The sequence below is a fragment of the Larimichthys crocea genome, chromosome XXII, assembly GCF_000972845.2.
Source record: "Larimichthys crocea isolate SSNF chromosome XXII, L_crocea_2.0, whole genome shotgun sequence".
Classification (NCBI taxonomy): domain Eukaryota; kingdom Metazoa; phylum Chordata; class Actinopteri; family Sciaenidae; genus Larimichthys; species Larimichthys crocea.
This window is the reverse complement of record NC_040032.1, coordinates 12,015,152-12,040,300: the sequence shown is the minus strand read 5'-3', so window position 1 is coordinate 12,040,300 and position 25,149 is coordinate 12,015,152. Positions and strand designations below refer to the sequence as shown.

The 25,149-nt window shown below is 39.7% G+C and overlaps 3 protein-coding genes across 7 annotated transcripts in view; 1 reads left to right on the top strand and 2 right to left on the bottom strand.

Moving 5' to 3' along the window:
• The window catches only part of acer3 (alkaline ceramidase 3), a 16,253-nt gene extending 10,271 nt beyond the window's left edge, over nucleotides 1–5,982 (bottom strand). Inside the window, exon 1 of the mRNA XM_010745068.3 lies at nucleotides 5,848–5,982. Coding sequence (XP_010743370.1) covers nucleotides 5,848–5,950 — 103 coding nt within the window. The 5' untranslated portion in view covers nucleotides 5,951–5,982. The remainder of the gene's footprint in view (nucleotides 1–5,847) is intronic.
• Nucleotides 5,983–8,128: 2,146 nt separating this feature from the next.
• On the bottom strand, nucleotides 8,129–12,516 carry serpinh1a (serpin peptidase inhibitor, clade H (heat shock protein 47), member 1a). The gene is made up of 5 exons (XM_010745071.3): nucleotides 12,224–12,516; nucleotides 10,130–10,751; nucleotides 9,887–9,985; nucleotides 9,287–9,519; nucleotides 8,129–9,198 (listed from the first exon to the last, which is right to left on the bottom strand). Exons 2-5 carry the CDS (start codon nucleotides 10,725–10,727, stop codon nucleotides 8,896–8,898), a joined length of 1,233 nt encoding a protein of 410 aa, XP_010743373.1. The 5' UTR covers nucleotides 10,728–10,751; nucleotides 12,224–12,516; the 3' UTR covers nucleotides 8,129–8,895.
• The window catches only part of gdpd5a (glycerophosphodiester phosphodiesterase domain containing 5a), a 28,412-nt gene continuing 12,737 nt past the window's right edge, over nucleotides 9,475–25,149 (top strand). For 2 of the 5 annotated variants that reach the window (XM_019255045.2, XM_019255041.2), the window contains exons 1-2: nucleotides 16,744–17,063; nucleotides 22,334–22,508. In XM_019255045.2, coding sequence (XP_019110590.1) covers nucleotides 22,392–22,508 — 117 coding nt within the window. In that variant the 5' untranslated portion in view covers nucleotides 16,744–17,063; nucleotides 22,334–22,391. Of the gene's footprint in view, nucleotides 9,587–16,743; nucleotides 17,064–22,333; nucleotides 22,509–25,149 lie in introns of those variants that run through there. The other 3 variants (XM_019255044.2, XM_019255042.2, XM_019255046.2) reach the window with 3 other exon arrangements.

The following is a 25,149-nucleotide window of genomic DNA, read 5'->3' as shown; positions in this document are numbered from 1 at the left end:
GGCGGCCAAGTCTACTGATGGCACAGCTGCCTGAGGTCACCAAGGATGTAGAAAAGCAGATGGAGCAATGATCATCAACGCTATGTTCTTCCAACGTGGTCTGTATAGAGCTTCTATACTATATATATATATATTATATATATATATATATATATATATATATATATATCTATATATATATATACAGTCTTAGTCCATTAAATTCTGTCAAAATTAATGTTTTTTTCCTCCACAGCTCACTGGAACGAGCAGTTCCATCATAAGATGGTGGACAACCGTGGTTCTGGTATCCCTGGCTTCACTGTGTCAGTAGCGATGATGCACCGCACAGGTAGGTGGAGCGTCCTATTAATATGGATAGAAACTTAGAGGAATAAATCAAGATTTTGGGAATATGCTTAGATATATTGTTAGGGTAGGGTTAAGGTTATGGATTAACCCCTTCCATTAATGAGTGGTGGATTTGTATAAAATGTATCGACTATATAAAGTGAAACTGTCCTTTCAAAACACCCTTTTCCACAAGTCCTAGATCATTGTGGGTTAAACATCAGGAAAATATTGCTACACAAGAGCTGTTTTGTAGCTGTTAGTTTTCATGTAATAAGCTATAGATAAACCTACCTCTCTATAGGAGAAGTTTTTTTTTCAAAGATTGCCAATGTGAATAGATTTCATGTGTTTCCTCAGGTATCTGTGTTTCTTTGATGACCAAACCAATAAGCTGAGCATCCTGGCATGCCTCTGGCTCATAAGAAGTCCACTGTGGTGTTCTCATGCCCCACCATGTGGAAAGTCTGGAGAGGCTGGAGAAGTTGCTGACCAAGAAGCAGCTGGTACATGGATGGGCAAGCTGCAGCAGACTGCCGTAGTCTGTGTCTCTGCCCAAAGTCAGCATGGAAGTCAGTCATGACCTGCAGGTAAAAGATGCAAGAAGCTAAAAAATGATCTTAAATTCCCCCAAAGCTTGTTTTATATAAACTGAACCATTTCCGCTCCTGTTTAGAAACACCTCGGAGAGTTGGGCCTGACCGAGGCTGTGGACAAATCCAAAGCTGACTTGTCCAACATATCTGGAAAGAAGGACCTCTACCTGTCCAGTGTGTTCCACGTCTGCCATTGAATGGGACACTGCTGGAAATGAAATTGACACCAGCATCTTTGGCACAGACAAGCTGAAAAACCCTAAACTGTTCTACGCCGACCATCCTTTCATCTTCCTAGTGAAGGACCAGAAGACAAACTCCCATCCTGTTTATCGGCAGGATGTCAGGCCAAAGGGCGACAAGATGAGAGATGAATTGTAACCATGTGTTGACCTTAAGTTAAATGCCTGACTGTGTGTGTGAGTGTTATTTTCTCCTGCAATATGCTGAGAAAAGTAGGAAATGAAATGTACATTTGATGTCGCACAAGTGCATTCCTTTAACGCCATATGCCAACAGCATTCCACGATTCACAACTGAAGAGATGTGTTTAAACATTTTGTCCTGTGTTTTAGTGAGCAAAGCATCGTGCACACCCTTCATTTTTATCCTGAAGACTACTTGATATCACTATGTGGCTTTTTTAAAAATGTATTGGCAGATCAATTACGGACTGAAGACTTACATTAAGTATGATTTCCCTGGTTAATGCCTAAATGTAAATGCACAATTTAATCGAGGTGGAGAAACACCTGTGTTTTTTTCTGTGGTCAAGTCTTAACAATCTTTGAAAAGGTTCTCAACGATTTTGTGTTCGGAGAGATTTATGGTGCTTGTTTTTAGTTTAACAAAATATGTTTTAGTTTGTCCAACATGGCTACCTTTAATTGTTAAATCCAGGGATCTTCATGCTTTTCTTTCCATCCTTTGCACTGTTTCCATCACAAGCACATTGCTGTTTTTTTCTACCCTGAATGCACTGGTCTACACGGCAAACAAACCAAATTATGGCTGATTTGTAACATCTATCTCTTAACAATGTGCGTGCACATGGTTTGACAGTTTATCTGAAATCCAAATTGTTTTAGACGGTTACAATTTGCAATAAAAGTGTGAAAGAAAACACCTTATTTTAGATATCTGGTGCTGGCATTTCCTTTGTGTTCCACAAGACTATGGCTCATTCAACCTGTTTGCCTCTTCTCATCTGTTTGCAATAGCAATTTAGCCTTGGGCAGTCTGTTCAAGTCTTGCTTCCAGTGGGATTTTAGAGCTGACAACAGAGAAAATTCCAGTGAGGGTGACTGTGTGACCTCCTGGACAGCTCTACTTCAGTCGGGAATGTGATAGAGACAGAGGTATACGATATTTTGTAAACACGTCTCTTATTTGGACCTTAACAAACATTTGGGTACATCCAGATAAGTTCTGCAGCTGCTCCAGTGAGCAAAGCAGTCCTAAATGCAACATCATCAGCGTCTCACATGTATGGTTGCAAGTTCACAATGAAAACACATATACCAAAATAGTCACATATGAGAAAATGATTAATTATATGGTGGAAAATTAGAATAGAACAATATAATTAACTTAACAAATGACAATATTAAATAGCAGATGACTATGAGAGTATCTCTACTCTTTCTGAGTGTACCATGCCACCTAGAGAGCATCTGGTGTATTACAGAACAGTTATTGTTTTTCATGTAGTAAACAAATTGCATGATTTATACAATAATCTGAAATACAACATTTATAATACGAATGTCATATGCCGTCTTTGACTGTGTGAGACTAATGCATGCAATCATTACCATTTTTTTTTTGAGAATTGCATAAAAAATGTGCAATCTAAATAGTTATATTTGATTATAAAATCTAAATAGGGGAAACAATCATTGACATAATGTTTGGACCCTTTTGTACTTTAGAAATACATTCGGAGATCGAAAACATTGATCCTATTAATCAAAGAATTGAGATAGCCTGCTGTAGAGAAATAAAGGAGCTGTGGTATGAAACAGTACCTAACCTCCTTAAAACACAGTCCTGTTTGCAGCTCTCAGTCATCTGTCATGTGAGCGTAATGTAATGTTGTAATGCTGAGACAGCACTTACACAAAAGCCATCCTTTTTCATAATTCAACTAGCTGACTATATCTTTGATGTTTTTCTGTCTCGTATCGTGATACTACTGCTGCAAATCCCGTTTTGCTTGAGTCATGATCCTGACTTTACGTTGGTTGTTTTTCGTCTTGTTTCCTCCTTTTGCCCGAGCTGCATGAGAAGCATAAGGCAATAAACGAAGTGAAGTTTTCATTATTGGTTGCAAGATACTGTAATGTACACGGAACAATTTAAGTAGTCTTCTTTTTCTTTTGTGTCTGTATTTTTTATGCAGGGTTGCTTTTTGGGGCACTGGTGATATGACCTAATGTCATGGTGAATCTCTTTATATAACACTGTTCTTTTATATATATATATTTCAGGTATATTGGTAATACATTATCAGCTTTTTATCATATTTAAGTTTTTTTAGAGAGTTTATAATTGGTTTGAGTAGCTAATGCACTAATATAGCATATTGAATGTCACTGGGGCAAATATCTAAATGTACAGGCCCAGTGTGTAGGATTTAATGGTGGTGAGGCTGCAAATTTAACTGAATGCTCTTGCAACGAGAAACATAAAAGTGTATTTGAAATGACGTTTTAATGGCATTCAAGTTCCTTTAACCATTCAGTGGCACATATGGTAAATTTAGGTTGAAAATACTTAAATTTAAGCACCAATGTGTAGGATTAGTGTTATCTAGCAGTGTAGTTGCAGATTGTAACCTCCTCATCTCCCTCTCCTTCCTAGCCTGAACGACCGTTAATTTGAAATTTCAAAAAAAAAAAAAACGACCGTTAATTCGAAATTACAAAAAAAAAAAAAGATAAACGACCGTTAATTTTAAATTTCAAACTAACGGTCGTTAACTCGACTCTCGAGCCTCGTCTTTAAATCTGTTAGTCTCTTGCAAACTTAAATAAAATCATTTCCTTCGTACTGTAAAGGACACCTGGTTCATTTGACGATAAAAACAGAAAAAACTGAACTATTGCTGTGTGAAACATGCAAAATAATTGCAAATATTAGTTGTCTGTTGCAGACTTGACATAACCTGCAGCATTTGTGATGTAGAAGCCCTGAGGGGTTACACATTATACATTTAATTGGTAAAGTTACATTTTTTTTTGCATACAGGCTACTAAATGTCTAATATGTAGCTGAATAGCACCTTCTGGTGCTCTCGGGTATAGTTTACACTTTCATTAGCTGTAACAGCAGTTGTGTTGTGCTGCCTGCCTGGACTTTGCTCGGTCGTCAGGACTGTGAGGAGGAGCTGGCTCCGGCTTGGAGGAGTGCTCGGTCTCTCTCTCTCTCTGTGATGGGACTACAAATCCGTTATACTCACCCCCACCACCGGCCTCCTCCTTCTTCTTCTTCCTCATGGCTCCCTCGTTAGACAGGCAAGGATACTGGGGGCGGCCGACCTCAACGCTGGATGGTGTGAAGAAAACTATGTCGTCTCTTTTTACATCGCGGAATTTTGTAAGTCTGATATAATCGTTTTTTTTAAAAAATGTGAATTTGTGGTTCGTTTTTGTTGACTTTTTTTTTTTTTGGAGTGTGGAGGAAGAGGGGAGGACAGCCCTACTGTGGATCACCTGAATAACGTAAACATGAGTAGCAGCAGCAGCTTCGGCTCTTATAGTAATATAGTAATTACGTTAGCATGTTAGCTCGGCTGATATGAATCCAGTCACTAATGCTAATTGTTAGCTCGCCACACTCGCTGTGTTATGAGGAAAAAAGATCCACAGCTAAAGATAAAAAGCTGGTCAGCCTCTTCTGACTGTCGCCGAGCTGCTTTGCATTTCTTTTGTTTTTTTTACTTACTGTGTAGTTGATATCTGATACGATACAGTGAGTATTAGCGAGCTAACGTTGCTAAAAAAAAACAACCGTCCGGTTATAAAACGACCGTTATTTGAAATTTCAAAAAAAAAAACGACCGTTAATTCGATTTTCAAAAAAATAAACGACCGTTAAAATTTGAAATCTGGGGAATGTTACCAGCCCTAATGTACACATAGCTCTTGTTCACTTTCAAGTGCTTGAACTGCACAGCACAGTAACTTTCTGTGTAAAAGGTTATCACATCTACCTGCCTGTTGACATAGCTGAACACTTTGACACTAACAACGTTTTAAATCTGAGATAATAGTTCCTGGTAAACCAGTTTTTGTCCTTTACAGCACGAAGGAAATGTTTTTATTTAAGTTTGTAAGAGACTAACAGATTTAAAGACGAGGCTCTAGAGTCGAGTTAACGACCGTTAATTTCAAATTTCAAATTCTAACGGTCGTTTATTTTTTTTAAAATTTCGAATTAACGGTCGTTTTTTTTTTAAATTTCAAATTAACGGTCGTTTTAATAACCGTGACGGTTTGGTTTTTTTTAGCAACGTTAGCTCGCTAATACTCACTGTATCGTATCAGATATCAACTACACAGTAAGTAAAAAAAACAAAAGATAAATGCAAAACAGCTCGGCGACAGTCAGAAGAGGCTGACTGGCTTTTTTATCTTTAGCTGTGGATCTTTTTTCCTCATAACACAGCGAGTGTGGCGAGCTAACAATTAGCATACGCGAAGTGACTGGAGATATATATCAGCCGAGCTAACATGCTAACGTAATTACACTATATTACTATAAGAGCCGAAGCTGCTGCTGCTTCATGTTTACGTTATTCAGGTGATCCACACAGTATGAGTGTCCTCCTCCTCTTCCTGCACACTCCAAAAGTCAACAAAAACGAACCACAAATTCACATTTAAAAAACAAAAAAACGCTGCAATTATATCAGACTTACAAAATTCCGCGATGTAAAAAGAGACGACATAATTTTCTTCACACCAGTCCAGCGTTGAGGTCGGCCGCCCCCAGTATCCTTGCCTGTCTAACGAGGGAGCCATGATGGAAGAGAAGAAGGAGGAGGAGGCCGGTGGAGGTGTTGGTGAGTACTAACGGATTTGTAGTCCCATCACAGAGAGAGGAGAGAGACCGAGCACTCCTCCAAGCCGGAGCCAGCTCCTCCTCCACAGCCCTGACGACCGAGCAAAGTCCAGGCAGGCAGGCAGCACAACTGCTGTTACAGCTAATGAAAGTGTAAACTATACCCGAGAGCACCAGAAGGTGCTATTCAGCTACATATTAGACATTTATAAGCCTGTACGAATTAAATGTATGACTGTGTAACCCGTCAGGGCTTCTACATCTACAAATGCTGCAGGTAATGTCAAGTCTGCAACAGACAAACTAAATATTTGCAATTATTTTGCATGTTTCACACATCCACCATAGTTTGTCCTTCATGCCAGGAAGGAGAGGGTGAGATGAGGAGGTTACAATCTGCAACTACACTGCTAGATAACACTAAATCCTACACATTGGTGCTTTAAATTTAAGTATTTTCAACCTAAATTTAACCATATGTGCTACTGAATGGTTAAAGGAACCTTAAGAGCCCATTAAAACATCATTTCAAATACACTTTTATGTTTCTTGAAAAAGGGAAGGTAAGTTGCAAGAGCAGCCTCACCACCATTAAATCCTACACACTGGGCCTGTAACATTTAGATATTTGCCCTAGTGACATTCAATATGCTTATTATTAGTGCATTAGCTACTCAAACCAATTCTAAACTTCTCTATAAAAACTTAAAATATGATAAAAAGCTGATAATGTATTACCAATATACCTGAATATAAAAAAAAAAGAACAGTGTTATATAAAGAGATTCACCATGACATTAGGTCATATCACCAGTGCCCCAAAAAGCAATGCTGCATAAAAAATACAGAACACAAAGAAAAAGAAGAACTACTTCAATTGTTCCGTGTACATTACAGTATCTTGCAACCAATAAATGAAATACTTTCACTTCTGTTTATTGCCTTATGCTTCTCATGCAGCTCGGGCAAAAGGAGGAACACAAGACGAAAACAACACCACGTAAAGTCAGGATCATGACTCAAGCAAAAACGGGATTTGCAGCAGTAGTATCACGATACGAGACAGAAAAACATCAAGAGATATAGTCAGCTAGTTGAATTATGAAATAAAGGATGGCTTTTGTGTAAGTGCTGTCTCAGCATTACAACATTACATTACGCTCACATGACAGATGACTGATGAGCTGCAAACAGGACTGTGTTTTAAGGAGGTTAGGTACTGTTTCATACCACAGCTCCTTTATTTCTCTACAGCAGACTGTATGAGCTTTCCTTCAAATATCTTAAATTCTTTGATTAATTATGGATCAATGTTTTCGATCTCCGAATTGTATTTCTAAAGCACAATAAGGGTCCAAACATTATGTCAATAATTGTTTCCCTTATTTAGATTTTATAATCAAATATAACTATTTAGATTGCACATTCTTTATGCAATTCTCAAAAAAAATGGTAATGATTGCATGCATTAGTCTCACACATTCATAGACGGCATATGACATTCGTATTATAAATGTGTTATTTCAGATTATTGTATAAAGCATGCAATTTGTTTACTACATGAAAAACAATAACTCTTCTGTAATACATCCAGATGCTCTCTAGGTGGCATGGTACACTCAGTAAAGAGTATAGATTACTCTCATAGTCATCTGCTATTTAATATTGTCATTTGTTAAGTGAATTATATTGTTCTATTCTATTATTGGACAATTTTCCATCATTTTCTCATTAGTGACTATTTTGGTATACGTGTTTTCATTGTGAACTTGCAACCATACATGTGAGACGCTGATGATGTTGCATTTAGTGACTGCTTTGCTCACTGGAGCAGCTGCAGAACTTATCTGGATGTACCCAAATGTTTTGTTGAGGTCCAAATAAGAGACGTATGTTTACCAAATATCGTATACCACTGTCTCTATCACATTCCCGACTGAAGTAGAGCTGTCCAGGAGGTCACACAGTCACCCTCACTGGAATTTTCTCATGTTGTTCAGCTCTAAAATCCCACTGGAAGCAAGACTTGAACAGACCTGCCCAAGGCTAAATTGCTATTGCAAACAGATGAGAAGAGGCAAACAGGTTGAATGAGCCATAGTCTTGTGGAACACAAAGGAAAATGCCAGCACCAGATATCTAAAATAAGGTGGTTTTCTTTCACACTTTTATTGCAAATTTGTAACCGTCTAAAACAATTTGGATTTCAGATAAACTGTCAAACCATGTGCACGCACATTGTTATAGAGATAGATGTTATCAAATCAGCCATAATTTGGTTTGTTTGCCAGTGTAGACCAGTGCATTCAGGGTAGAAAAAACAGCAATGTGCTTGTGATGGAAAGCAGTGCAAAGGATGGAAAGAAAAGCATGAAGATCCCTGGATTTAACAAATTAAAGGTAGCCATGTTTGACAAACTAAAACATATTTTGTTAAACTAAAAAACAAGCACCATAAAATCTCTCCGAACACAAAATCGTTGAGAACCTTTTACAAAGATTGTTAAGACTTGACCACAGAAAAAAACACAGGTGTTCTCCACCTCGATTAAATTGTGCATTTACATTTTAGGCATTAACCAGGGAAATCATACTTAATGTAAGTCTTCAGTCCGTAATTTGATCTGCCAATACATTTTTAAAAAAGCCACATAGTGATATCAAGTAGTCTTCAGGATAAAAATGAAGGGTGTGCACGATGCTTTGCTCACTAAAACACAGGACAAAATGTTTAAACACATCTCTTCAGTTGTGAATCGTGGAATGCTGTTGGCATATGGCGTTAAAGGAATGCACTTGTGCGACATCAAATGTACATTTCATTTCCTACTTTTCTCAGCATATTGCAGGAGAAAATATACACTCACACACACAGTCAGGCATTTAACTTAAGGTCAACACATGGTTACAATTCATCTCTCATCTTGTCGCCCTTTGGCCTGACCATCCTGCCGATAAACAGGATGGAGTTTGTCTTCTGGTCCTTCACTAGGAAGATGAAAGGATGGTCGGCGTAGAACAGTTTAGGGTTTTTCAGCTTGTCTGTGCCAAAGATGCTGGTGTCAATTTCATTTCCAGCAGTGTCCCATTCAATGGCAGAGGCGTGGAACACACTGGACAGGTAGAGGTCCTTCTTTCCAGATATGTTGGACAAGTCAGCTTTGGATTTGTCCACAGCCTCGGTCAGGCCCAACTCTCCGAGGTGTTTCTAAACAGGAGCAGGAAATGGTTCAGTTTTATATAAAACAAGCTTTGGGGGAATTTAAGATCATTTTTTAGCTTCTTGCATCTTTTACCTGCAGGTCATGACTGACTTCCATGCTGACTTTGGGCAGAGACACAGCTACAGCAGTCTGCTGCAGCTTGCCCATCCATGTATCCAGCTGCTTCTTGGTCAGCAACTTCTCCAGCCTCTCCAGACTTTCCACATGGTGGGGCATGATGAACACCACAGTGGACTTCTTATGAGCCAGAGGCATGCTCAGGATGCTCAGCTTATTGGTTTGGTCATCAAAGAAACCACAGATACCTGAGGAAACACATGAAATCTATTCACATTGGCAATCTTTGAAAAAAAAACTTCTCCTATAGAGCAGGTAGGTTTATTCTATAGCTTATTACATGAAACTAACAGCTACAAAACAGCTCTTGTGTAGCAATATTTTTCCTGATGTTTAACCCACAATGATCTAGGACTTGTGGAAAATGGTGTTTGTGAAAGGACAGTTTCACTTTATATAGTCGATACATTTTATACAAATCCACCACTCATTAATGGAAGGGGTTAATCCATAACCTTAACCCTAACCCTAACAATATATACTAAGCATATTTCCCAAAATCTTGATTTATTCCTCTAAGTTTCTATCCATATTAATAGGACTGTCTCCACCTACCTGTGCGGTGCATCATCGCTACTGACACAGTGAAGCCACGGGATACCATGAATCCACGGTTGTCCACCATCTTATGATGGAACTGCTCGTTCCAGTGAGCTGTGTGGGGAAAAAAACATTTAATTTTGACAGAATTTAATGGACTAAGACTGTATATATATATATATATAATATAGATATATATATATATAGATAGAGATAGATATATATATATATATATGTAGAAGCTCTATACAGACTCACGTTTGAAGAACATAGCGTTGATGATCATTGCTCCATCTGTCTTTTCTACATCCTTGGTGACCTCAGGCAGCTTGCCATCAGTAGACTTGGCCGCCCACTCGTTGATGGACTTCACAGCACTCTTCTTATCTCTGAAGTTTATCTTGGAGTGGTCACAGTTGTAGTGCTTTTTGCTGCTCTTGACGAAATCATCCACAAAGGTGACGGAGCTGGGTCCATACAGTCGATTGTTTATCTTCCAGGTGACATTGCGGGTCTTTGGGTCGCTCACCTCCGTCAGAAGCTCTGCCAAACCAGAGTGCAGCTGCTCGTCTTTAACTTTAGCTGCATTCAGGAGGGTTTTTACCTGAGAGGCAGTGGAGGCTTTGCCCCCGAGGGCCACCAGACCCAGAGAGGAGGCCACTACTACAGGGGAAATGAGGATGTTCTCTACATTTTTCTCCTTAGCCATGTTTTGATAGAGACTGAAAGCCAATTGTGCGCTGTTATCAGCCAAGATTGTGGCGTGGTTACTCAAGACTTTGTCTGCTGAAGCTGATGTGGCAGCTGAGGCTGATGTGGCCAGGAGGACCAGGGCTACCCAGTTTGTTACCCACATGGTGTAATTCTAATCAGTGAAAACCTGTGGGAAGACATAAAGACAAACATCAGCTATTGATGGAATCTAGTGACATAAGAAGAGAGACAGAATCTTGTCTGTGTTACATGCTTGTTCAGTTTGAAATATGCAGTTCATCGTACTTTTCCAAACTCTTTTTGTGGTATATTTAGGGTTTACTCTGCAGTTTTTTTTTTTTAAATATAATAGCTGGATGAGACCATGACATTCAAATTAGACCTCCCCGAGTCACTCAAGGCAAGACTTATGCAACAGCCACGTAGGCAGCTCCAGGATGTATCTAAGCCAAATATCGTCCAGCTCTTTCTGAGTTCTTCATATCTTGGCAACACAAAAGATTTCAAATTTCCAAAACTGAATTGAATCGAAAATGAATCTGGTTGATGCTGATTGGTTCTTCATGCTATATGGAAGACGTGACCACATGCACACACACACACAGAAGCAACTTCAGCCTTTTGCTCCAGTCCACGTATATAGGGAGGAGACGTGTGCTTTAAGAAGAGGAGGTTTTGTGGCCAGATGCATTTATAGTTAAGACCTTTTGAACTTTAAAAATCAGTCAAGGTTATACACAACTATAAGGTTATATATGTAGTATAAATGCATTAAGGAAAGAATGATCTACATATGAGGAGGGTTATCTACATCAAGATTGTCTCTTTCTAGGAGCTTTCTAGACATGTCTTTACAAGCTCACACAGGCCCACAGAGAAAGATGGAGCGATATCTAACCTCAGGGTGTATGAAAGAGATCACTCAAGTTTAGATTGTTTTGTCTACATCATCCTTAAAAATGTCTGTATTGGCATTTATATGTATAAGGATGGATGTCCTAAAAGCACACGATGTGGTCGAAAAGTAACACTGTATTTGACATTATGAAACCATACGCTGTTTCTTTAAATGACCCAATGACTAACATTAGTAAATTTGGTTTGAATTTATTTTTATTCATGTTCGTCAGAACATTCTGGAGATCCAGTTTCATAATGTTTAAATCACTATAATTAGCCCTTTGTAAGATATTACCTTTGAGCCTCACATAGATAATTTGATCAGATATGAGACAGTTTAAATGAATGAGGAAAAAAATCACTTGAGGAGACTCAGCTGCTTGTGTATACACTATCACTAAGATCAGTGTGTTTTGGAAAAAACAGTCTAATTGTCAGACAAAGAACAGAGAGATGTCCCATGTCATGAATGACATCAGGTCAAAAGTTGCAGCCAACTCCCTAAATGTCAGAAGTCTCGTGCATCTCATTTTGAGCAACAAACTTTTACTTTGACCCTTTTCTTACTTTTTAAAACTCATCGAACGACTTGAATGAACCACCCTGCTTCAATCTACAATGGACTCTTTAACCATATATCAAAGATTTGACTTTGTGGCCTCTTTTCACATGCCTGGGCATTTCCCACCAGTTGAATACTCTCCCTTCCCCCCATTACTCCCAGTACTTTCATCTTACCTTATTAGGCTCTTTCCAAAATCAACAGGATGTCCTCAAGTTGCTTGCAAATAGATCCTCCAGTGCTGATGTGCTCTGTGTGAGGTTATCGCATTTAAAAAGTCGCAAACAGAATTGTATGAGTTGCAGGAGTTGTCATGCCCGAATGTAAGAGCTTGAAAATCTCTGCACTGGAATCTTATTTCCAAGCCAGTCCCGCCCATGGTATTTAGTGGTGGATGAAGAATACCCCTCCAGGTCCTAAAGCCTGAAATTGTAGCCCAGTTCTCGGATACCTACCACCCAGTGACCCATAATAAAGTTACCCCTCATTCCTTACTGATTGTATAGATACACTGAAACACATGACAGTTTTTAGATTTATCAGTCTTCTATCAGCTCCCCAAATTAAATAAACTTTGTTGCATTTGTGTTTTACAAAACATAGGTGCAATTATTGTTTCCTAAATTATGGATTTATTATGGACAATAATTATCTTGATGTAAAAAAAAAAGTACACATGCTTCTTAATTTAAACTTTCCGGGTCATGAAAAATGCATGTCTCTCTTCATTTTAGGGGTATAATTGCACCAACAAGTAATGTTAATTCATGATCTTTATTGTTGTCTCAGTGTTTTTCCGCTGCCAAGCCAAGATCTAAGAGACCATGGGGGGGTCGCTGGAGGGGCTGTTTCAAGTGAATTAAACCAAAGGCTTTTAGTCCCTTTTGGCAACAACTTGCAGTGAGTTAATGCCGTAGCTTCACGTTCGACTGGTCGTAGAAGTGTTTGGTAATGTCAAGACATTTTCTGAATTTCCTGTGAGTTGTAAACTGTTTCCAAGGAGAGGCCTACAGCACTGTTCACAGCAGACAGAAAAACAAAACATTTATTTATTTTGTAGTGATTACTCAAATTAAATCATTCTGAAATAATGTATTACAAACTCTAACTCAATATACAGCAGGAAGTTTCCAACACTCACCACACCTGCATTGCATTTTTAAAATGTTGTAAAAGAGTTTTTTAAAAGAGTGATAAAAATACTTCAGCTCTACTAGAATGAGTCAAGTTTCAAAGTTACTGCATCCTACAATTCCCATAATGCAACTCAAAAGCATCTTCAGATCAGATCTTCCCTGTCTGTTTTCATAGTTTCAAAGTTCATGCCCACAGTTTATATTACAGGTTTTCATAACTATAAGAAGTCTCAGATTCCTGAGCCACAGAGGCCTGGCTGAAAAACACTCTCCCTAAAGAGTAATTTAACCTTTATGTGTAAAATCGATGGTTCGTCCCTCTGTTGGGAAATCAGGTCATATTGTGTTAAGTGCACAGCCCTGTCACCAGTGAAATGTGCAAAACTGCAAGAGACAAGATGTTCTTTGAAACTATTGATCTACCCCTCAACTCAAGCTACACCTGATACCTCGGTGTACCACAGTGAGGTGGTGCTGATTTTTGTTGCCTGTCCCATCACCACAATAGAGAGATTTGAGAGGCAAACAGGATCTGGGGTGGTTTCTGTCTGATCCTCCCTGTATAAGTGTCCTTATTGTCTCATGCCTGTGTGAGTTTGACTCAAACTCTCCACAATAACAGGAAGTATCAAAGGCAAACTCATTAGTTCAACAACTTTTGCAGATATATTCAGCATTATAGAACAAAATGAATCAATTAAAACCCATTACTGTAACTTCACAGTATGTATGTATCGGGTGTGTAAAGGGAGCATGGGAACTGAATGTTCTGGTTGCATTTTTTCCCATGCTTCCTTCTCTTCTTCCTCGTGTTATACATCCTCCCCCTGCTTGGGAGACACTTTGTTTGGAGGTGGATCAAGCAGCAGGAAGTTACAGAAGGAGCGGATGCGTATCCGGTATAACACTGCCCCCCTTCTCTTCAGCTTGTTATTATATCTGTTCAGCTGCTGTTTTAGATTTTGGGCCTGATGGGAACATGTTCACACTTATTAGATTTTATCCTTATACCCTTCCAAGTGTGTGGAAGAAATCATGGTAGCCATGAAATGAGTAGAAAATGCTGAGGCCCTGTCCAGAGCCAATGAAGAAAAATCACAATCACACCACGCTAAAGTCTAATATACAGCATTGCAACAAGCATTTCACAAAATATAAAATATAAAGGAGAAAATATACACTCACACACACAGTCAGGTAGCTCAATATAAAAACTTAGAGGAATAAATATATATTGCATTTCTCTGCAACTACTTCTTTCTGTCACATCTTGCCCCACAATCTATATTTGTTGATTAATTCATTTAATTTCTTCACTTTCAGTTCACCATTAGGCCTTTTGTGCATTTAATTAAAAGTGTAAATGCAGCAGAGCAGGGCTACTAAGATCAACAGATTCATGTCAAATGATCTAATCACATGTTTTGATTTTCTCACTATAATTCAATGAAAGAGACAATTGACCACCAGTACAGTGAGTACAGGTGACCTCTGCTGGCTGAAGTTTAAAGTTTCAGCCTCTCAGTGGGAGCATTTTCCATGGCCACTAGAGGTTGACAAAGAGCTAACAATGAATCAGGAGGTGAATAAGCAGTCTGTTTTTTTTTACTCCTTTTACTTCTTACTAAATACTAGTGCTACTTCTAAGTTACAGTTGCTATAAGCACCATTTCTACCTTTGTTATTATAATCATTTCAAGAGGGAATGACATTATTTTAGTTTCACTGTGATGACTTGAACTACAAGTACAACTTTTAACATGTAAAGCACATTATTTAATCACCTGTTATTAGTTTTTAACTAAAAGTCTCTCCTAACTTGTTTTTCCACCCCTGACATTTGTCTTTTCCACAAAGACACCATCACAGGACCAGCACTTCTAGCTGAGGGGCGTCACTGCCGCTTGCTAAATTGTTTGGGATTAAAGGGATCTGACGTAATTATCCCAAACCAAGGGTTAATCTCTGAGCGCCTGGAATAGATCTCGAGACAAGACGTTTATCATCTGCTCTTCCTCTTTGCCAGGTGTTGTTAATGCACTGCCTAATGGGTCTTGTACAGTGACCTACAACTCCATAATTATTACAACAATCAATACAAATAATAAAGGGTCTAGTTGCACTAATGTGAAGTAGAAAGACTCGTTTGTTTTATAGCTTTCTGGAGATTTTCACCAGCTTTTCATAGAAAATCAACTTTTCAAATCAAAGTCATGGAAACATAGTTTGTAATTACTTCCTAATTTCTGCATCATTGTTTTTTCTGAGCATTCAAGCTCATATCTGCTCCTTGAAAACTCCTCGTCACTGCATGTTACTCCATTATCCCCATCCAACCCCCCTCAACCTCCTCCTGCAAAGGTAAATTCACATTTCCTAGAGATGGGGCCTATGTCAAGCCTCCTTGGCAACTTCAGACCTCCCAACAGAGAAGTTTAATGAAATTATTTCTCTCCTCCCTCCTGACATCCCCACCCACACTTAAAGCCAGCATCATACTTAGTTTCACAATCTCAAAACATCTTCTCAACTCTAACACATGAATCCTCACTGGCTGGAGACAGATAGCTTGTGTCGTCTCTGCTCTCCTCCTCCTCATCATCATCATCTCTACCTCATCTATTTCAGCTGTCTCATGCTTCTGCAATTTTAATAACCGCAATGGCAAATTCATAGGGTAAGATTAACGCCTGCAGAAAGGAGTGAAACTGACTTTTCCATGTGTTTGATGTTTCTCCACACTGCAAACAGTGACCATATATTATTTCAGTCGAATCATCAAATCTTCTGATAATACTGAAAAATAAATTGGTGATGAGATGAATTCACATACGAGCATGGTCTTGTTTCTAGGATGCAAATGAAGCTGTGATAAAAATAAATGTGCAACTTTACTTAAGTGAATTCTTCACTTTATTTCAGGATTATCATAATATTAAATATATTAGTGTAAAAATAGACTGTTGGGATCTTTTTTGCAGCATAAACTAAATGAAATAAACTTGAATTCACAACAAAATCAGATGATAAAAGATACAAATATACAATCATTCCAAATCAATTGCTGACTAATTCTTTATAGATCAGTTGTAAGTTTGTCAGGTTGTACAAAAATCCCTTTGGTTGGTGCATATCCTTTCTATTTGGTAACAGTGTGGTTGGTAACGTTGACTATCTGTTAATAAACACTCAATCAGCTGAAACACATTAGTCCAGATCCAAAATCTGTCAGTCAAATTGTTTTTTCATACATATAAAGCCATAAATTAAAACTTATGAACCTTTCATACAGGATATTTTATAAGAAAGTGATATTAAAATGTTTTTTATGGAATAAAATGACAAAATGAAGATTGATTGAGCTGCAGAATAACTACAAAAATCTGCTCCTCCATGCTCAGCACTGCATTAATGCCGCTCAGGTCCATTTACCTCCTGCACACTGTAAAAAGCAGCCACTTAAACACAGCAGTCAGTCCTGCAAAGCGCTCGCATGGACTGCTTCTTTTCTTACAGTGTGCCACAGCTCCACCCACACGGTGTCGGACGGATTACAGTTTTTAACTCTTCTATGAACACTGAAGGTAGGCTGCGACTATTCCAGCAGAGACTGTCGAGGGATTTATTTTAAAAAACAAACATTCTTATTATTCTGAAATCGTTCAAACTGTCGCGTCAGGGCTGATCATGGACACTCGGGCGTGAAGTTGGCTGATGCGCGTCACTGCTCCGTCTCATACAGCCGCTCAAAGTAACTTTAAAGACTTGTATGAATCCGTAAAGTGTGAAGAGACATCATGACAACATCCGTGGAAATAACTGATTAACCGAGAAGCTGTTTCAACACTGTCCAGGATACAAAGGCTGTCGTGGAGGTAAAGTAAGTGTCTGTGCGCACTTTGTCGGATTATCTTCATATAATCTGTGGAGCTGTCACTTGACACTGTGTGTTTGTTTTGTGAGGAAACTGGTATAATTGAGCTGAGTGATCTGTCCTCATTGGGTGATTTTTCCCATTATATTTCTTCAATCAAATCCTCTTATGATCCTCTTTCATGGATTTAAATGTCATTATAGTCAATATAAGCACAGTGTTATGGCTGTCTCCATGTGGGCGCACACGTTATGAATGGATAAAACAAAAGTGGATGATTAATTATCATTCGTTCTCCTGCTTGATGGTTGATTGACAGGTCTGAAATAAGTGAGATTGCTACTGTTTCCTGAGCAACTTCACTGACACCTGCTGCAGAACTGAGTATCATGGGAGATATGTACAGACACAGAGAGGCAATATATATGAATTATTATGAGTATAAATGATTTGTATTGTCTATGTTCTTAAAATTTCACCACCAAACAGCCGCCTGAATTCATTTTTTAAAACTCTTTTGACTCTTCTTTAAACTTCTGAAGACATTTATAACTTCATTTCCCATCATGCATGCACCTTCTGGGTATGCATGACGATGTGGTAAACACTGAACTGGTGAGGTTTGACCAAGATCTCTTCAGTTCATTTATCATTTCAAGCTTCATATAATGCGGATGTTTATATGTGATGAAGGCATGTTAAGGCTTGCGTGTGTGTGTGTGTGTGTGACCTTTAGTGTTTCCTTCTTGAACAAAAACTAGTAGTGAGTAGTGATGTCATCACCTTTGCAAAGCAAATAATTCAAGGTTTAATCACATTGGTCCGTCCTTTCGTCCTCACAGATCTGATTAGCAGAAGACATATCTGACTACCAATGTTCTTTTCCGTCTATACCCTGGCCTTCCTGCAGCGTCTCTTACATTATCTATCAGACTTACGTCACCTGCAATAAATCAGAGGTTGCCTCGGAACTGGCAGGTGTTTGCTCGTCGCTGACGGTGTGCGGGGTGGGAGAGCAGGGTCTCACTTTGACAAGTAGAAGCTTGTGTCTTTACGGCCTGCACCTGATGGATGCAGGCCAACACACAGAGAGATGAAAAAATTTACTGGAATAAAACTCATTGGCTTCTTTGTTTCCAGTCCAGTCCTCTCATACTCCCTCCCTGTGTGTCATAATGAGTGCATGGCACTAATGGAAACTCTATTTTTGGCTAAATCCACTAAAAGATTAAGGGTACTATTAATGCATGCATATATAAATTTCATGAAGGAGTGAACGACGGATGGAAGACTGGAAAGAGGCGACAATGACCGAGATAAGAGGCTAATAATAGACAGATATGGCAGAGGCTCTGTGGCGATTGGTTGGCTGAGACTTAGTGGATTATTGTATTATTATTCAACAAGCACATAATTCTAGCTTCACCGTCAACGTCTCGCAGCGTGGTGCAGACTTCAGAGGGGTGTCGACAGTAACCAGGTTACCTCTGGAAGCTGGCGAGGAAGTGAGCAGAGTAGTAAAGTCCTATTAGCTAAATGGCAGCTTCGTGAGAAGGAACTGGCCCGAAGCCAGCTGTATGAGAGGCCAGCCGAAAGCCCACAAGAGAGAGCTTTGTTGTAGGCTGAGTACAGGTGAGCCAGGGTGAATTAGACCAATGTTTGGAGAGCTCTCTTCTTTACAGAGTTACAATGTGCTGGCTGTAAATGCAACAATAACAGGTTTAAAATGTGAGGTTCTCCAGCTTGTTTTAAAAAAGACTACGCCGTGCCAGGAGCTAAAAGAAACAATAGAAAACACATTAAAAATGAAAAGCACATTAGACTGAGTGTCCGATCAACTGCTACTCTGAGTACAGCTTCGAAACAGCTGCTGACTCATTACAGCCAGTACACTGTAGGAAAACAAAGAAAGTAACAAGCATTATACTTCATCATCAGAACTCACATTCATCGAGGTCAAAAGATTTTCCGTCCTTGGAATTGTCTGTGTGTGGTTGCTCGCCGTGGTTTCGCTGTAAATAGAACACGTGTTGAAGACATTCCTTCAAAGGCGCGGCAGTTTATGCCGAACATATTTTCATTGGCAGATTTATCTTTTCCATCGAGTGTTGATGGAACTCCTGGAATACTTTGTGTCATTTTCCAATAACTGCTGCACCTTACCTCCAAAGTCTTTGATGATATGTTGCGCTGCCTTTGTTCCTCGTGCGGCTTCGCTCCATTAAAAACATCTGACTGTCATGGCATTAACCCTGATGTCTGACAGAAGCACTTACCTGCACCTCTTGAGGAAACATTTCCCTTTTATCCACTTCAGGGAGCACGTATACACCCACTGGAAAGGAAAGGTCAACACGAGTAGATGAACTTCTCATAATTGCATCCTTTTACTGAATATTTTACCAGACATGGAGACAATAGAGGAGTGTAGCTTCTCAGAGTGGGCGTGCATGATGACCACGGCTCTGTGATGATAGCACCATGGTAGAAAGCCACAGAGGGAGACAATAGGCCAACCGAGCTGGAATAAGTCGCTTGATTTCAGCTCCAGATGGCCCTTGTTCGAGGATGGGGTCAGGATGTGAACGCTGGGAGTCTGCCAACTCCAGGAGAAGGTCTGGGAGTTACTATATAATAATCAGTCACCAGTCAGATGCTGTAGGTATATGACAAGCTGAATAGGATAGCTCAAGTGGGCCTTCTATATGTTTAGCATATGAAATTTGGCACTGATATTCATAATGCGGAGAGGATGAGGCCTAATAACTTTGGGCAAATCATAACTTTTCATCTAGAGTCATCGTCAAGACACTTTATGACCGATTCGGTGTGCAAAGGTTGCCCTGATAACTCGTAAACATACGCATGTTGGCAGCTCAAGGCACTGTTGTACCTGCAGCCTCACAGACTGACACGGATACAGTGTTAGGTGTACGCAGACAGAAACATTCAGCCCCCCTCATCATGTTGTAATTTCCCTGGTTCACAGATAAGGACAAAGGAGCAATTTGTTTTGTTTGCAAGCGTTGACCAGGAAACACCCTTATCTGCTTTAATCTGAGCAGGAAATTACTGTTCATTTGATCGAGAAGAAAAAAAAAAGCTTTAAAATGTTTTCTTCATTTCATTTCAGCTGTGTTTTCAGCTGTTTTGAGTGTTTATCCATCTAGGAAAACCTCATCCACATGGCCTAGTCCTGGCGGTTGACCACGGTCATGGCGGGGGGCAGGGGGGTTACACGACAGCACCAAATGGTTCTGTTTTCATAAGCGGTGTGCAGCTGCCCCCTCAGTGGGATTCTGAATCCCCTCTGAAGATGTCGTCTCTTTTAGGACAGTGCTTTAACATCAGCCGAGAGGTGAAGTGAACTCTCTCTCTCTCCATATATTGACTTTTCACTTTGGTTCAAGTGGCACAAGTGAAGTGCTGAGTTGGCACAACACGACTGTGTGGTGGTGACACAGTTAAAGGGAGTTTACCTACCTGGCTCACCTTGGCCCACCCAGCGTTCAGCGTGGAGCTCTCTTTATGTTTACTGTTCTTTTCATCAGTTTTTGTTGTATCAACGCGCCGATGTTGTGACTCTTTAAATGCCCCTCGCCTGGATATGACGACACGTCATTCAGCTAATCCGGTGACTGTAAGACACGGTGTTGGACTCAGTGGTTGGTTATTCCCTGCAGGCGATGAAAACACGTCATCACAGCTTGGCCTGGCACAGTGTGGCTAAAGTGGACCGACCCTGGGCCCATGGGAAGACCCTCTTAGTCTGCCCCTTACCTCCCTTCAGCTGGTTACCTATTTAAGATCAGCACTATAACTGGACCTATAAACCGGACCCAATAGTATCTGTCAAGGTTTGCTACTCCAGTGTGGTAAAGCACCTTTTTTTATGGTTCAGGCTCATTCAGGGTCAGCACTGCACAGTCTGTTTGTGTCAAATTGCAGTTTGCCTCTGAGTCTATCTTTACTTAGCCCTCTCTGCAGTGTTATCAGTCGTCCATGCAATTAAAATTAATTAAAACTAAACAAGATTAAGAGTCTACAGCCATGCTAGTGTCTCTGTGCTGCCGTACTTCGACACAGCAGTGGTGCTTTGATGGTGGTGCTAGATGAAAACGAGGATCACCAAAGTCAGGAGAATATGTCCTTTTACGAAGCTTGAATATTTCATGTCAACCCCCCATGACGGCACTATTTCTATCCTCTGGGCAACATGAATGTCTGTACGAAATTTCTTAGCAACCAGTGACCTTTGAGGTATTCCAGTCTGGACTGAAGTGGTGGAATGACATTACCATCCACAGAGTCATGCTGCTAAAAAGAAACGAATAAAAAGAAATAAATAATCATAAAGTCAAAGTTATCTAAGGACTTGGGGTGTCGATTAGCTCCGCTGGTAGAGCATCCGCCCCATGTACGAAGGCTCAGTCCTTGGCGCAGCGGCCCAGGGTTCGAATCCGACCTGCAGCCATTTGCTGCATGTCGTTCCCCATCTCTCTCTCCCCACGTTCCTGTAACTCTTCAGCTGTCTCTATCAAAAATAAAGCTTGAAAAGGCCAAAATTAAAAAAAAAACATTATCTAAGGACCTGACACTCATCAGGACCCCCGAGGTGTTTAATTAACAGAAAGACCCTAAAGGTCACATGCTCCAACTGAGCTCATTCCCAGGATCCAGCTTTATTTTTAAACATTATATAAATAACACACAGTAGGTTACATCAGGTGACATTTCATAATTCTGTACTCGATATATTAGAAATGATCTGATGTAAGTTATCAGAGGGACCCTGAAAATAGAGACAAGCGCAGCAGCATCTCTTCCAGAGAGCCATTAAAAAAACAACACCTCCTGTGCCAAGACATTTTTACCTGCCGCCAAGGCAACAAGCTTTTCTCTGAGGCGGGAGTGAGTTTGAGGGCAACACGCTGACTACATCGTACTCTTTCTTTCTTACTGATGTTCTTCTTGTTAAAGGATTAAAGTAAGTCATAGCCATAGATAGACGCCTACCACTGCCTATTTTCCACTTTTCCACATTCAGAAATAAGGACTGTAAAGCATATACCATGTTATTATGTCTGTCCAAGACGTGACTCACTTTTGAATAATGTGTTGACTTCCTTTCACAGGTGTTGTTACTGCAAACAAGGCCCAGGACCGTCAACATGTTCACAGTGTTTTGTGAAAATACACCTCGTGACATGACGCGGCGTGTTGATGTTGAGAAATGTAATTGTATGTACAATGACTGAGCTCGTTTTCTTCTCCAGGGTTCCCAGTCCTGTGTGGGATGTTAACGAACTGGTGGCGCGTTGAGGCTGAAGGAGCATGGTGAAACACCAACCCTTACAGGTCTATGAGAAACAGGTCTTTGTGTCCTTTGTCACTGGGATCTATGGTTGCCGCTGGAAACGCTACCAGCGTTCCCAAGACGACAGCTCAAAGGTAAGTCAGTACTGCTCAACCTTAAGTGTGGACGTGTTTATATAAAACTACATTTTTCTTGATTGGTATCCAAATGAAAACATGGCAATAACTTTATATTACTGTTATAACCCTATTATATGCTTGTAGTACTGTTATTACCATTGTATGTACATGCATCATGGCAAGATGTTGTAGATGGATGATCAAATCTTTCATTTAAATCTGGCTATTTTTTGGCATTTTTAAGATGCCATATGCCAAATTAAATACTGAATTTGAGTACCAAAACAACACTTTTCTTCTTTCCTCTTTCCTTCACTTTGAGAATGACCAACATATTTTTTCTACTCCGGTACGAAAAGTTTGCCTTTATGAAATAGTCTAAAATTTGGACAGAAATCATAAAATATCTGATCAGAAAATAAGCAAAACTATTGATTTGACCAGACGTTCACTGCCGGCTTCCAGTACTTGATACAAAAAGTACAAAAAAACAAAGTAATGTAATGAGGTCCATACACAGTGTGACATACTTGGAAACTGTAATCACTTACTCATTACACATGACTCACGGAAAAGGTAACGACGTTACCTCATTAATTACTCAGCAGTAATGATTTACATTACTCATCATTTACTTTTGTTTCTCAGCCCAGCTGTCTTACAAGTGTTTTACTCCGCATCCTCCACATTTTTTTAATATTTAAGGTATCCGGCAATTTACCGGCCACCAGTTCTCCAGAAGTCCCGACCTAAGCTGCGCAGTCTACACATCCTCCAACTCTAAATAAACCTGTTGCTAATGTTAACAATCCAGCTAAGAAAACACATGTGAATAAGTCTTTCCACTGAGAGAGACCAAACTAATACTAAGCCATCAGCTTTAGTCATAGAGGCCTGGCCTCCAAATGTTAAATTAACATATTGTTACTATATAATCGGAGGGAGGACGAGAACAGAGCCATGGTTATTAAGTTAATCATAGGTGTTTCACAGTGCATCGGCTAAATACTAACGCTGTTTTATTTGTAACCCTGGCTTACAACACAGTCACACCAGAAATCAACTGTATGCCTGTATGTAACTGAGGAAACAGTTGTTCTCATGTTTACGAGGATCCTGTATGTAAGCATTCATGTAAAGAAAGTATAATGAGTGGAGAGTGTGTGTGGCTTACTGTACGTACTGTAGTGTGCAGCAGAGCAAAACGGAGGCCGATAATGAGACAACACAATCCTGCTGAGGCTGCACCGAAACATGAGCACACCTCAGGAATGAATATATGAACTATTTTCCACTTTGTGGTTCTGGAGGCTTCGTGAAAGGAAACAAAAAAAACACACAAGAGTAACTCGAGGTACAATGTACATTTATTAGCTTTGTTTATGGCGTTACAGGCTCCCTTTGTCTTTGAAAAGTAGAGAGTATATAGTCAGAGCAGAGATGTTGCAGTCTACATGGTTTACGTGTTTTAGGCCACTATGGCATCGAAAATGGAAATAAAACTTTAAACTTTCCACCAAGCATTGAAAATAAATGTACATAAATCATAACAAGAGTTCATAAAGATGTTGGACAGCGTCATCTTGGTTGAATCAATGCTTGTTTGATGACATTGGTTTATCTTTCTAAGGTGTTTGTAATGAATTTGTAGCTTCACTGTAATAATTCTCTAGGGATAGACCTTTTTCACATGAAATAGTAGGTTAAACATGATGTTACCAATGATACTAATTAAGGATCCTTTTCATTCAGGTCTAACAGAGTCAGGGTGCTGCTTTGGTGCATGTTGTTGTCACTGCTGCAATAAATGGACATTGGAAACGCCGTACTATGCCTGAAAAGGTCTATTCCCTGAGGTTATTTTCCTAAGCTCATCCATTAGAAGTTGATGTCATCACATTTTTTTTACTGAATTCCTCAGTAACTTCGAGACCAGACCCTAGTAACAGGGAGAAAATGATCCTTACAAGAAAGCAAAGTACCAGAATCAGTGCAGTGTTTGTATGTGCAGAGCCAGAGCCAGACACCCAGCTGTGTTGGACACCCACTGGGCAGCCGCAGCTTCTTCTACTGGATGTCTTCTTTATCACAAAGAGCCAGTGGCTCTGCCATAAATTAGTCCATTTACTGAAAGTGTGAGCCTGGCACCGATGATGTGCTGACCAAGAGGAAAAAATTCAAGCACACAGCCGCCTCTTTCCCCCGCTCTGTCTTCGTTTACAAAGCTTGATGTAGCCAAACACGCAGTGCTTTCACATAAGCAAAGAGGTCGGCATTCATTCTCTGAAATGTTGTGTGTTTACACGGCAACAAAGCGATGTGTGAGCGATTGTGTTATTAAGGACAGGCCTTTATTAGTAAGGACAGATTACACCCTTAGTGCTGTGAACCTCTGCTTTTCTAGCAGTTAGTCGGTGTTGTGGCTCAAAATTGGCCCAGAATTGAACTGAATAAGTGGACATTGTTTATGGGTTTTCTGTTGTGTAAATATATTTTTTGAAACGAAAAGAAAAGTGGTATTTTGGTTTGTTCACATTTTGGTTTAAGGTTGTATGACTTGTGTTTGGAATTTATGCACCCTTTGTGTGGTTTTCATGAGAGGTAACACTTTTTAAATTGTCAGGCTGAGTCCTGGCTGGCACCCAAAAACTAAAAA

Coding starts and splice junctions, on each gene's coding strand:
- serpinh1a (XM_010745071.3), bottom strand. CDS start 10,727: ATGTGGGTAACAAACTGGGTAGCCCTGGTCCTCCTGGCCACATCAGCC. Junction 9,986..10,129: donor CAACGCTATGTTCTTCAAAC/GTGAGTCTGTAT, acceptor TTCCCCACACAG/CTCACTGGAACGAGCAGTTC. Junction 9,520..9,886: donor AGCGATGATGCACCGCACAG/GTAGGTGGAGAC, acceptor GTGTTTCCTCAG/GTATCTGTGGTTTCTTTGAT.